Genomic DNA, 12,959 nt, shown 5'->3' with positions numbered 1-12,959 from the left:
TGTGCCATTTCCTGCCACATTTGCTTTCCTTCTTGCCCTATTGGAGGGGCCCTTGACCAGCAGTGGGACCCTGGTGGGGTCCATTACTTGAAGCAGAAGGAAGGCTTCCACACCTGAGCCTCAATCCCGGCGTTCCTGGTGGAGAAGGAGGGCCTAGGGGCCTGCTTGGCTCTGGGAGACCACGCCCTGGAGGGAGACACCGGGGAGATATCACTGCTGTAGGGAGGGTTCACGGCAGTGGGCTGGAGGCCATCCTGGCCAGGTGAGGTGCAGAGGCCCAGTGAGGAGCGGGAGGCCCGAGGCAGGGCAGGAGACAGAGGGAGACCCGCCTTGGGCAGGCTGGGCGCCAGGTCCAGGGAGCTTGGCTTGGCAGGTGAGGCGGCTCTGGGTGAGGCAGCCCTGGGTGAGGCAGCTCTGGGTGAGGCAGCTCTGGGCGAGGCCTTGGCAGGCTCCTTGATGGGTGAGAGGACAAAGAGTGAGGGCCGCAGCTGGTATGGCTGCTGCTGCTTGGTGGGCTCTGGGCGCAGGACCCCATTCTCAGGCAGGTAGCCATGGTAAAGAGAGGCTGGTGGGGTCCGGGCTGGGCTTCGGGATGCCACTCGGAAGCCCCCAGGGGCATTAGTGGAGTATTTCCAGGAGGAAGGCAGGGACATAGTGGGGGAAGGGCAGCGGGCCTGCTCCGTGTGACTTGATGACTCGATGACATATTTCTCCATCCGTGACTGGCGGCGGGCATAAAGCTCAGCCCCCTTCCCGGAGGCCTCGGAGAGATTCTGGTTGGGTTTGGGCTTCGGCTTTGCCTGGATGCGGGGTGACTTGAGGCAGGAGGCCCACTCTGGGATGGCCTCCTCAGCTGCTGCAGGGCTGGCCCTGTCCCGAGGTGCTGGCTCCTGCTGGAAGTTGGAGGCCTCAGCCCCCAGCGCGAAGGGCTCCTCCTCCACGCCTGCCTCCCCATGGTCCCTCTGCCTTCGCTTCTCATCCGCCGTCTGCACCAGATCCAGCAGGTCTGGGTTTGGGGTCACCTTGGGCTTCTCCACGAAGGTGAACATGGATTTCCGGCTGCCCCGGCGGGCCATTGACTCCTCTAGAATGCCCGTCTTGCTGGTGGGAACTCCCTGGCCCTTCAGATGAGAAGACTTTGCATCAGAGCTGGGATATAGGGCAGAATAAGATGGGGGGGACCTAACCCTGGAAGCCAAAGGAGCTGTGGACAAGGTCTCAGCATAGGTGGGGGGTGGGGTGAAGTTCCCCACAGGGTGTCTTTCCAAGGCTGGGCTGCGCTGCCCCACTAGCCTCCTTTCCACCATGGGGCTGTGGGACATTACATGTCTCTGTGGCCGGGGGCTCCTGTCTGCCACATTGCAGGGGTGGGGACCTGAGGCCTTCTCTCCAAGGTGTCGTCTCTCTACCATGGGGCTCCGTTCCATCTGGCTGGTGCTCCCTGGTGCCTGGATCCCAAAAGGCCTGGCCGTCCTATTGACCACTGAGGGGGGCTTGGCCAGTGTGAAGTGAACTTCACTGTGCACCTTGGTAGGCGTAGTGGTGTTTGCCCATCCAGACATCTCTTGTTCTGGTGACACCACTAGGTCACGAGGCTGGACGTCGATGAGTAGGGAACTAGACATGAATTCTGGGGCTGGGGGCCCAGAGCTGGGAATGAGAGTAGCTTCGCTGCAGAAGGTACTGGTGGTGGTAGGTGGAGTTGATACCTTGTCAATTAGGAGTGCACTGGATCTCATATCTGTTGCTGGCCCCTGGGCTTGCCCCTCGACACACAGGGTGCTGGGTTTGGGATCTGGCACTGTGCCATTCGGTGAGAGATAGGCTTCTGAGGAATTCTGTTGGACGCTAGCAAGAGGCAGAGTCTGCGGGGTAACAGTTGCTGGTGGGTTCTGATTGACATCAGTGGCTAGGGGGTTGTGGTTGCTGTTAGAAGCTGTTGTGGTGAGTGTGGCATTGGGCAAGGAGAGGTTTTGGTTGACATCTGTAGCTGGGCTGTGGACCTCGGCTGGTGGTGGGGTTGGTGGGGACTTCGGGGCCTCACGGTTCTGGGACAGGTGGAGCCCATTGGCCGTCAGCAGGGCTGCATTTTCCTTCAGATAAACCACCAGTGGTACCTCCTCCTCCTCACTGGCCACCCTCTCCAGATGCCGCAGCAAGCTGGCCTCCTCGGAGTAGCCTTCCATGCTGTGGCCAGGATCCCCTTTGCTGGGGCTCTGGGAATTGGGGTGCCTTGGAGAGCCTGGCTCAGGCAGTGAGATGTGACTCAGGCCGAGCCGCGGGGCATGGCCTGTGGGGCTTGCAGGGAGCACTCTGAGAGACTCCTGGCTGGGCTTCAGTCCCCTCTGGCCGTGGCTCTCCAAGGTGAACTCGTTTACTCTCTGCCGGCGCCTGTTGAAGAGCTGGACACCACGGGAATTAGAGCTGGGAGGGGTGGTCAGCTGGGCTGCAATCTGCTGGCTCCGTGCTTTGGCCTCCTTCAGATCCTTCTCGGTGAAGCTAGTGCTCCTGCCCAATGCTGCAGAGAGGTACAGAGGCCCAGTTAGCAAATGGGAATACAGTGCCACAGAGATGCACAGACAGACAGGTGGTCACCTGGACCCCTCCTACACAGGATCTTTTCCTTTGGAATTTGATCTTTAATCACTATTTCCTAGAATCAGCTCCCCTCTAAAAGATCCCTGACCCACCCTTCATGCCCCAACTCAAATGATTTACCAAACTGAATATGAATGCCTCACCCTAAAAGTCAAGGCCCACTCCATCCCTAACCTATCCCCTATCAACTTTCTTCTCCCTCATGAGGGTCTGCCACATCAGTTCTTTGTGTTCCTTGAACATGTCAAATATTCTTGCCCCAGGGCCTTTGTACTTGCTGTTTCCTTTACTTGGAATAATCTTTTCCAGGCCAGGCACAATGGCTCACACCTGTAATCCTAGCATTCTGGGAGGCCAAGGCAGGAGGATCCCTTGAGCTCATCCTATGAGCTCAAGAGTTCCAGACCAGTCTGAGCAAGAGCAAGAGCCAGTCTCTACTAAAAATAGAAAAATTAGCCACGTGTTGTGTGTGGGGGCGATGCCTGTAATCCTAGCTACTTGGGAGGCTGAGGCAGGAGGGTTACTTGCACCCAGGAGTTTGAGGTTGCTGCGAGCTAGTTTGATGCCATGGCCCTCTAGCCTAGGGCAACTGAGTAAGGATTTGTCTCAAAAAAAAGGAAAGAAAAAAAAAGTTGTTCCTAGGCGGCATTCCATGTTGGTTCCTTCTCTCTGCTCAGGTCTCAGCTGGAATGTCACCTCTCTGGGGGAATCTTCAAATCTCCTATCCCATCTTTGTTTTATTTTCTTCACAGCATACACCACAATTTGAAATGATCTTTGTTTCTGTGTTTATTACTGGTAACTGTCTCCACCTAGAGCACAGCTCTAAGGGGCAATGACCTCGCTTGACTTATTTAACACTCTAACCCTGGCCTCCAGAACAGAGCTCAGCATACAGCGAGTCCTCAGTAGATGTTACTGAATGCATCAATGAGGTCCCAGAGCATTTTCTATGTGCCTTTCTTAGAGCCCTTTATACTTTTAAACTTACAGTAGTTTGCTTTGGTTTTATAAAAAGATGCCACTAGCACTTTCCCTTTTTGGAACAGGTAATACATTCACATGGTCTAAATATAAAACTATGAAAGGGTATGCAGTGAAAAGTGTCCCTCCATTCCTGACTGTTCTACTTCACAGTCAGGTAACCCCTGTTGTTAGTTTCTTCTATATCTGTCAAGAATTTCTTCCTGTCTTTATTTAAACATTTAAAAACTTACATATTTTAACACGAGAAAAGTAATAAATTGGACCAATTAGCAGTGACTACACTAGAACGTTGCATTCTTTCATTTTATTCTCACGAGAACTCCATGAGATAAGCATTATTTGCCTGGGTTTTATGGAAGAGGAAACTGAGGTTCAGAGACTTAGAAGTAACTGACTCAAGGTCACTCAGCTGAAGGTAGCAAAGCTAGAGTCGGAATACGCTCTCTCTGGGTCCCCATCCATGCTCAAGCTGCCTGCTTATTGCCAAAGGTCTGTTTTGGACATATGGAGGGGCCTAGTGGGGGAGTGAGGATCAGGCTCTGGTTAGTCCCCTATTAATCTGTAGTTTTGCTATAGGCAACCATTTCTCTTTCTATCCCAATTGTCCATCTGGCACACAGTTGGTGTGTGTGTTAGCCATTTGTGTCTTCTTTAGAGAAGGTTCTATTCATGTCTCTTGCTCATGGATATATGGGATTTTTGGCTTTTTTCATGTGGATTAATTTGAGTTCTCTATAGATCCTAGTTATCAAGCTCTTGTCTGATTCGAAATATGCAAATACCCTTTCCCATTGTGTAGGTTGTCTGTCTATTTTCTTTGGTTGTTGTCTCTACTTTTTTTTTTTTTTTTTGAGATAGAGTCTCACTATGTTGCCTGTGGTAGAGTGCCGTGGTGTCACAGCTCACAGCAACCTCAAACTCTTGGGCTTAAGCAGTTCTCTTGCCTCAGCCTCCCAAGTAGTTGGGACTACAGGTGTCCGCCACAACCCCCAGCTATTTTTTGTTGTAGCTGTCATTGATGTATAGCTGGCCCAGGCTGGGTTAGAACCCACCACTCTCAGTGTATGTATTATACTTGTTAAATAATAAATGAACAAATGAACCGATGGACAGATGCATGGACCAACCTGTGGCCAGGGTCAGGAGCTGAGTCAGTGGCTAAGGAAATTCCTTCTCCCTAACCGCCCTCTCCTCCCTACTGTGGGAAGCTAATTAGTTCTTGAGGAATCTGACCCTCCCTTCCCCCTACTATGCCCTCATTATCACTGGCCATGACAAGCTGAGGAGGCCTCCAGGGACAGTCTTTATAGGCATCTTGCCAGAGGCAAGGTTCAGAATTCATGGACTCTCAGAGCTGGAAGAGCCCTTATAGAGGGGCTATTTCACCACTACCCCATTTTATAGGTGGGGAAACTGAGGCCCAGAGAGTAGCCCAGTACAGAGCTTATTGATCTCCACTTTGGAGTTGGCAGGGAGGCCTACACAGAGCAGAGGGCCTGCAGGTAGCAGCAGAGGACCAGGCCAGGAAGCCACAGGCTTTCTGCTGCCAACCTCCTTTTTCCCACCTGCCATCAAGGCCTGGCTTCCCCAGCCCACCCGTTAGAAACAGTGAAAGTACACAGCCTACCCTGCCCACCATGACACCTGCTGCAGCTGGTAAGACTCCTCTCCTGCCTGCATCACCCCATCTGTTACAGATGAAGGAGTTTAGCCAGGCTCTTCCTTGGAGGGTCGCCAGCCCTCAAAGGGTGCTTAGCTTTGCTCTGCTTAGAAACCAGGCCTCCTGGCCTGAAGCCAATCTCTGCCATTAGATAGCTGTGTGACTGTGACAAGTTACTGTACCTCTCAGAGCCATAGCCTCCTTAACCGAGAAGGAGGTGAAAGCACTTGACATTAGGATTGGGAGACCACAATGAGGTCATGAATGCCAGGGAGACTTATTGCCACCAAGTTCAGGCAGAGAGCTCATGCTACCCAGGGATAAACTGGCAATGGCCATTGGTCACCCATTCTATTCCCTGGAAGGGGTCAGATCTTCTAGCAAAGGAGATTCACTCCACAGCTTGGGGTCCTGAAGATCAAACAGAAAGGGATTCTAGAGTTATGGGGAGGTGGAGCTTATTGCCCCCAAACATAGAACCTCAGAATCTCACAGGTAGCCATCAAAGAGTCCAATCCCCACACAATCTTATGTCCCCAAAATCATGTCCCTGAGTATACAAGCTTCCACTTACATACTCAGCTGACATAAGCTCACTACCCCAGGAGGTGCCTTCCACTAATTAACATTCCTCAGCCATGAAGTCGCTCCTTACACTAACTTTCATCCACTTGTTGGTGTGGTTCTGACCCCCAGGGCCACACAGATAAAAAGCTTTCTCTTTCCAGCCTGACAGTCCTGCAGAGATTTGCAGATACCTATCATATTCCCATGGGACATAATCAGGAAAAATATCCCTAGTCCTGCCAGTGTTTCTTATGATACAGCTACAGCAATAGTAGCTACAGTAGCACTTACTGTATACCTGCACTGTACAAATATTAGTTAATTCCTAAAACAACCCTATAAGGCAAAATATATTATTATGCACATTTTATTGATGAGAAAACCAAGGCTCAGAGTGGTAAGTGAGCAGCTCAAAGTCACAGAGCTACAGAATAGCGCTGGGATCACACCTGGCACTACATGACCGCAGAGAGCACCAGGCTGTAGGAAATGCTTTGGTGTTTGAATGATCCAGACCCCTCAATGACCCTGTATTTTTCTGCTTTACTCCTTACCTTTCTGCTTCAATCACATCCCCAGACAGGCTGTGAAAGGCAATGGGTTTAGAAAATCTTCAACTGTCAGAGTGTGAAAGGCCCTCTGGGATAAGCTGGGAGGCTCAGTGAGCTAAGAGGTCACAGAGGACATGGGCTGAGGACCCAGGTCTGCTGACTCCCGCGGGTTCCATTCATGGCCTATGCTATGTTGCTGACTCTCTGCCAACACCTCTCTGAGCTCAGAACCATCCCTCAGCTACTGTTCTGGGACAAGAGGAACAGTAGAAAAGGCCAGGGGTGAGTGAGCCCTACCCTCTGAGGAGAGCTCTCGCAGCCCCCACCCCAGCCCACAGTGACTCCACGGAAAAGGAATTTGGCAGGAGGTTTGGACCAGACCCAGCCATCAATCCAGACGATTTTTGCCACCCTACACAAACAAAGCTGGGAGAAGGGGAGCTTAGCCAATTACAGGTACCCCAGAGACCGTCCCTTGTGGCAGGGTACCAGGGTACAGGTCCATCTAAAATTCCCCAGACTAGGAAACTGCCACCTCTGGCAATACCCCAGCCAGTCGGTCCAAGATTGTGCTCCCTGGTGCCAGAGAGGCGGGAGATGGTCAAGGGCCACAGCGACAGGCACCTCACTGAGCCCTCAATCTGCCTGACTGCAGCCTGTGTGCGTCATGATGAGCCCCGCACACCATGCTGAGCTCCCCAGGGCCAGGTTGGGGTGCTAGCTCTTTAAATACATTAGATCAAGAGGTAAAGACAGGCCTTCAGTAGAGGAAGGGAGAGGGCAAACACAATGAAGAGCTGCCTGGGGTCAGGAGACCTGGTTCCAGCAGGGTAAACACCAAAGTGAAGGCGGGGCCAGAAGCTGGCACAGCCCTTAGACCCAAGAGGGCAGAGGCTGCTGTAACTGCCAAGCGCTCACTGTGGCCTGGGGACAGTACTGTGCACTCTGTGCCCATCACCTTATTTAGTCCTCACAACAACCCCAAGAGATAAGGATTGTTATTCTTCCCATTTTGCAGACAAAACCAGGTCTCAGAGAGACCTACCCAGGGTCATACAACTTGTAAGGGGCAGAGCTAGAATTCAAAACTCAGGAGGTCTGGCTGCTCAGTCCCGTCTCTTCAGTGTTCTGCCTTCCGGATCTGGACTCTGGAAGGAGGAGCACCAAGAAAGAGGGGCTCCCAGGTTCTTGGACAATGGGCAGCACAGCCCGCTGTTTCCTCATCTCGTGATCAATGCTCCTTAGCAGTGCCCTCTCCCCTGAAAATTCAGCTACCTAGAACAACTTATGCTATCTCTCCCTTCTTCTTTTCAGAAGAGCTGATAAACTCATTTTTACTAAGGTAGAAATGACTGATAGTGCATGAGAGACTAGTAGAATGGAAAGATTACAAGGTTGGGAGTCAAGAGACCCCAGTTCTAGTTTGGCTCAGGCAGGGACAAGTCCTTTTCCCGACCCCATCACCATTGGCAGGCAGCTGCTTGTTCTGCCCATCACTAGGCCTGTGTGGACTAAGGATCTGCAGGGTGAAAGGGAAGGGAGGCCAGAGCAGAAGGTCAAGACAGGGAGAATGAAAGGAAATGCTTCTTCACACGGCTGCCGTCAATGGGAGTGTCCAGGCCAGGGTAGGTGGGGTGGGGTGGGACAGGGAGCTAGGGGTAGGAATAGAGATAGCTCAAGGCTGCCCATTGTGGCTTCCCAGGAGTCTTGGCAACAGGAAGGGTAAACAGACGTCGTAAAATGCCCCTCTGGCAGGGTCAGGAAGGAACCAATGGCTGGCCTCTGTACAACCTCTGGGTGAGATGAGGGCAGGAAGATGAAGAGGCCTGAGTAATGGCCTGGCTACCTTGCCAGCCCCTGCCCCACATCCTCCCCACTGAAAGGAGGAAATGACACAGTCTTCATGCCCTGGGGAGTTCTCCATTCAGCCAGAGTCATGGTGAGTGCAACCTGACTGGGGTCCGGCAAATTGCCAGAGCTCCTCTCAGGAGCAGAATAATCCAGGCTTAGGCAGGAAAGACTGCCAGGCATGGGATAAGACACAGAAACAGGGTGGGGAGCCCCAGGCCAAGCCCCAGCCTTGCCACACACAGGCTGGCAAAAGTCACCCTATGTCTCTCCCTTGATGCCCAGAGGGGAAACTGAGATCAGAGAGGGGATGCCACATGCACTAAGTCACATACCCCACGCCACAAAAGCACCTCTGGGTGCTCACCTTACTCACTCCAGCTGGGTCCTCCCTGCAGCCCAGCTTCCCCCAGGTGCTCACCGGCCTGCAGGCCTCGGTTCTTAAAGCCTCGGGAAAAGCAGCCAATTGCCTGGCTGATGAAGACAGGAAAATCCCACATCTACAGCAACACAGAGGAGCTGGATATGACTTTTCTCCTCCACAGATGACTCAGCCCAGCTCTTTATCAGGAAAACCGATTTTGCAACAGCCTTTTAAATGGCCTCTCCACCCCCAGTCTCTCCCCCACCAATTTACCCGCCCCACGCTGCCAGATTCATTTTCCTCCCCCTGGCTGTACTCATGCCTCTCTTCTGCTTAAAACCCTTTGCTGCCTCCCCAGGACACAGAGGAACAAGAGGAGAGTCCTCATCCTGGCATTCAAAGCCCCTGTCACCAGGGCCCACTTAAGAGTGCACGCTACTCTTCTCTCTGTACTCTAAGCAGTGGTGGTGGTGGTGGGGTTTGGTGGCTAACGCAGCTGCCAGTGGATTCCTGCCCCAGAGAGCAGTATGCACAGACCCCTGCTCTTGAACCCCTTCTCAGTCCAACATCCTTTCCACATGCCTTAATGCCCCAGCTTTCCCACCTAGCGCAAATGCTGTCACCACCAATAAAAAGCCTTCCTCATCCACCAATTTTTTTTTTGAGACAGAGTCTCACTTTATCACCCTCAGTAGAATGCCATGGCGTCACAACTCACAACAACCTCAAACTCTTGGGCTTACGCGATTCTCTTACCTCAGCTTCCCAAGTAGCTGGGACCACAGGCACCTGCCACAATGCCCAGCTATTTTTGTCGTTGTTGTTGCAGTTGTTATTGTTGCTTAGCCGGCTGGGGCCAGGTTCGAACCCACCAGCCTCAGTGCATGTGGCCGGTGCCGTAACCACTGTGCTATGTGTGCCGAGCCACATCCACCATTGTTTTATCTGCACTCAAGAACTTCATTACTTTGCACATTATTTATTTTAGTAAAAGTTACCTTTCAGGTGTTCCCCATATACCAGGCATCATGATAGGCCCTTACTTCATTTGACTTCACAGCAACCCATGAGCCAGCAGCATCCTCATCTCCATGACCAAACCAGTACAGAGGGGTGCAATGACTTGCTGAAGGCTGCACAGTCAGACAGAGGCAGGGCTGGGATTCAAGCCCAGAGTGGCCCAACACCCAGGCCACGGCCCATCGTGTGGGCCAAAGTGCCTCCTCTCAATGTTCTGCTTTGCAGCAGTTGGAGTCTAGGTCTTACAGACTGTCAGAGCCTGGAGGGCAGGGGCTCACTGCTTCCTTTCTGTAGTCCTCCTTTCCCCTCCTCCACACCTTCCACAGGTTCTTGAGAAAAATCTCAAAGTCCTTAAGGATGACAACAACCAACATTTTGGGAGCATCAGATGCTGCCAAGCTAAGAGCTTAACATGTGTTTTTTCATTTAATTCTAACAACTGATAAAGGAGATTCTCTTATCCCCATTTTATAGATGAGGAAAACGAGGCCCACAGAAATGGCTAATTCATCCCAGGTCTCACAGCTATAAGGGTCAGAGCAGAGTTGAGCCTGGGAAAATCTGATCCCAAGGCTGGATCGGAACTGTACCCATAAAGCACGCCCACTTTCCTTGCCCACTGCCCCATGCCCAGTCCAACAGACAGGAAGCCCTCATCAATTCATCCAGGCTCCTAGATCAGTGCTCCTCCCCTGCTCAACCTGGCCCAGAGGCCTCAGAGCAGGAATGAGGCTCAGAGGAAGGAGCAGGATGAGAAAGTTCAGGAATGCAGGGAAGGAGGCCGGGTCTGGCCAAACTCCTGGTTTCTTTCTCCCTGTTGGCAGTGGGTCGGGACCAGGCAGGGCAGAGATGGAAGGGTGGGGGGAAACTAAGGTGAGAGCCCCCAAGTTAACGCAGGCCTAACCTGGCTGCTATGCTCGCAGGCCACAAGCCCTGCTCACCTCTGGCTGATCAGGGCCCTGCTGCAAGTTTCCAGCCAGGGGCTGCAGTACCCCTCCTGCTCATTTTACTGGCCCAATCACTACAACAACTCATAAAGGAGGTTCCCTTATCCCCATATTACAGATGAGGAAAATGAGGCCCACAGAAGTGGCTAATTCATCCCAGGTCTCACAGCTAGAAAGCGGCAGAGCCAAGTTGAACCTGGAAAGTAGCAGATTTCCAGAAACTTGAAAATAGTAACACAGAGAGAGGCAGGCTGAACCCTAGGTATACCAAAAACTGGAAGAGGTCAGTGCAGAGAGCCAAGATCAGAGACCAGGCTCCTACCTCCCAGTCCAGCCCTGGCATGCCAGGTGTGTGTTTGCTAAGTCCCTTCCCGCCATGTCACCCTCTTCCCTGGCTCCCTGGAAGCCTTGGGAATACAGAAATTCCTGTCACACCCCACCCTTCCAAAGAAAACACATAATCCAAGAGATAAAAAGGTAGCAAGCCAGGGAGGAGAAGAGGTGGATTCCCCTAAACCATCCCTCTGCGAGGGGTAGGGCAGGGACTAGGTCCTCTCTGGGTTCCTTCCACTCATCCAAGGGCCTGGCACATTCTGAGCCCTTCAATGATGTGGTCTTTCTCCTTAGCCCTGTGCCAGCCGGGGGGCAGGGCTGGTCTCTATCCTCTCTAAATGCCCCTAGATCCAGCAGATACCATTGTCTAAGAGGGGTTGATATGTGCTGACGAAATAAGCTACTGAAGGATGAGCATTTCCAGAATCCAAAGTCTCCCATCTTCACATTTTGCTCCACCTTTCATCCCTGGAGATGAATTTTAGACTTGTCTAGAATTAGATCCAAAACTCATTAGATTAGAGATTGGTGGTCTAGAGGATGCTTTCTTGGAGTAAGAAGGAGAAAAAAGAAGAAAGTAACAAGTTTATGGGTAGAGGAAGATGAAACCTAAAATCACTGCATTGGACCTAAGAGGTAGAGTCATTCATGAAGTGAAGGGAGAGCGTAGAACCTAAGAGAGAGATGAATTAGGATGGAGCAATCCAGGAAGACTTCCAGGAGGGAGTGGCATACATCCTAGGTCTTGAAAGATGGAGATAAAGAGTCATTCAAGCAATGAGGACAGCTTAGCAGAGGCCAGAAGGCTCGAGGTAATGTCCACTCCAACTTCTACCCACCCCATATCCCAAATCCAGACCAGCTGGAGAGAAAGGAACCTTTAAAAGAAGAACATACCCACTGGGCTTACCCAGGGGCTGGGGGTGAATGGGGTGAGCCAGGCACTGTTCCACGGGAGTTAATGTACATTGCAAGGCTCATGCCCAGAGACCAGGAACACTGTGGTATCTGCCCTGGGCCTCTGGTTGGGTTACATAACTGCCCCACTGCTTGGGCTACAGAGCCAGCCCAGACCCTCCGCCTTCTCTGCCATCTGTCTCGGCTGCTTCCTTCTTACAGCAGAGGCCACTGAAAGTGAAGGCCAGCACCCTGTGGTAAATTCCCCACATTCTTTCCTCACAGAAAAATAAATAACTGGGGAGAAAAAACACGGGAGGAATGATAATGACGGCCCAAGCCACACTGGAGTCACAGAGCCTGGGGTAAACAGCAGAGCCAGCCGGAGCACCCCATCCTGGGAAGAACTTCATTACTCACCGTTCTCCCCAAGAGGCTTCAGCTCCAGCCCGGGGCTCTGGAATAGACAGAACTGCCGCCAGGCCCTCATGGGTTCTCCACGTGGTGATAACCCTCTCTGAGTTTCAGGTTTGCTCACGTCTGCCTAAGAAGGTGCTGGAATCCCCCAGTCAGGGCAAGTGGTTATTGTGGACAAACTTGTCAGGGGCCAATGTGCTCATTTTCATTACTCAAGTTGTTGCTTACTAAGCATGTCTTATGTGTAAGGCATTCAGTTTAAGTATCATCATTTTTATTGTGTGTTTTATTTTATCCTTATAATTGAGTGATAGGTATTCCCATTATACAGATGAGAAAACTGAGGCTCAAAAAGGTTTTGTGATTGTCCAAGCTTATCTGGCCAGTGAGCAGACTGTGGGTTTCCAACGCTGTCTGCCTGCTCCCACACCATGGCTCTCTTTTACTAATCCAATCAGAGGTGCTCAGGCAGGCACCCCATTCAACTTGGTGGGCTACCTTTAGAAAATCCCTTCACCTCTCTAAGTCTCAACTTCCTCATCAGTAAAACTGAGATGGTAATACCAGCTAAGCAAATGAGATGCAGAAATGATTTACAAAGGATAAAGAGTACTGTCACACCTGAGGGGAGTTTTAACTGCAGACTTTTCTACAAACCCACCTCTGCATAACTCTATTGGCTGGAGCTGTCTCTCTCCCTTTCTCCACCTGCCCTCTCTGGGTCTGGTCTCTCTTCTGCTCATAACAGGCACAGCCCAAGCCCATCTCCA

At 51.8% G+C, this 12,959-nt stretch overlaps 1 protein-coding gene across 7 annotated transcripts in view; it reads right to left on the bottom strand.

Annotated features, from left to right (window-relative positions):
• SYNPO (synaptopodin) overlaps positions 1–12,959 on the bottom strand; it is a 55,082-nt gene that overhangs the window by 8,131 nt on the left and 33,992 nt on the right. For 6 of the 7 annotated variants that reach the window (XR_008375270.1, XM_053567156.1, XM_053567155.1 and 3 more), the window contains one exon: positions 114–2,518. Coding sequence is in view for 6 of the 7 variants with exons in the window: in XM_053567156.1 (XP_053423131.1) it covers positions 114–2,518 (2,405 nt within the window). In the remaining variant the exon portion in view is untranslated. Of the gene's footprint in view, positions 1–113; positions 2,519–8,578; positions 9,572–12,959 lie in introns of those variants that run through there. The other variant, XM_053567159.1, reaches the window with a different exon arrangement.

The sequence above is a fragment of the Nycticebus coucang genome, chromosome 17, assembly GCF_027406575.1.
Source record: "Nycticebus coucang isolate mNycCou1 chromosome 17, mNycCou1.pri, whole genome shotgun sequence".
Classification (NCBI taxonomy): Eukaryota; Metazoa; Chordata; class Mammalia; order Primates; family Lorisidae; genus Nycticebus; species Nycticebus coucang.
Note: the sequence above shows the minus strand (reverse complement) of the source record. Positions and strands in the feature narration are given on the sequence as shown.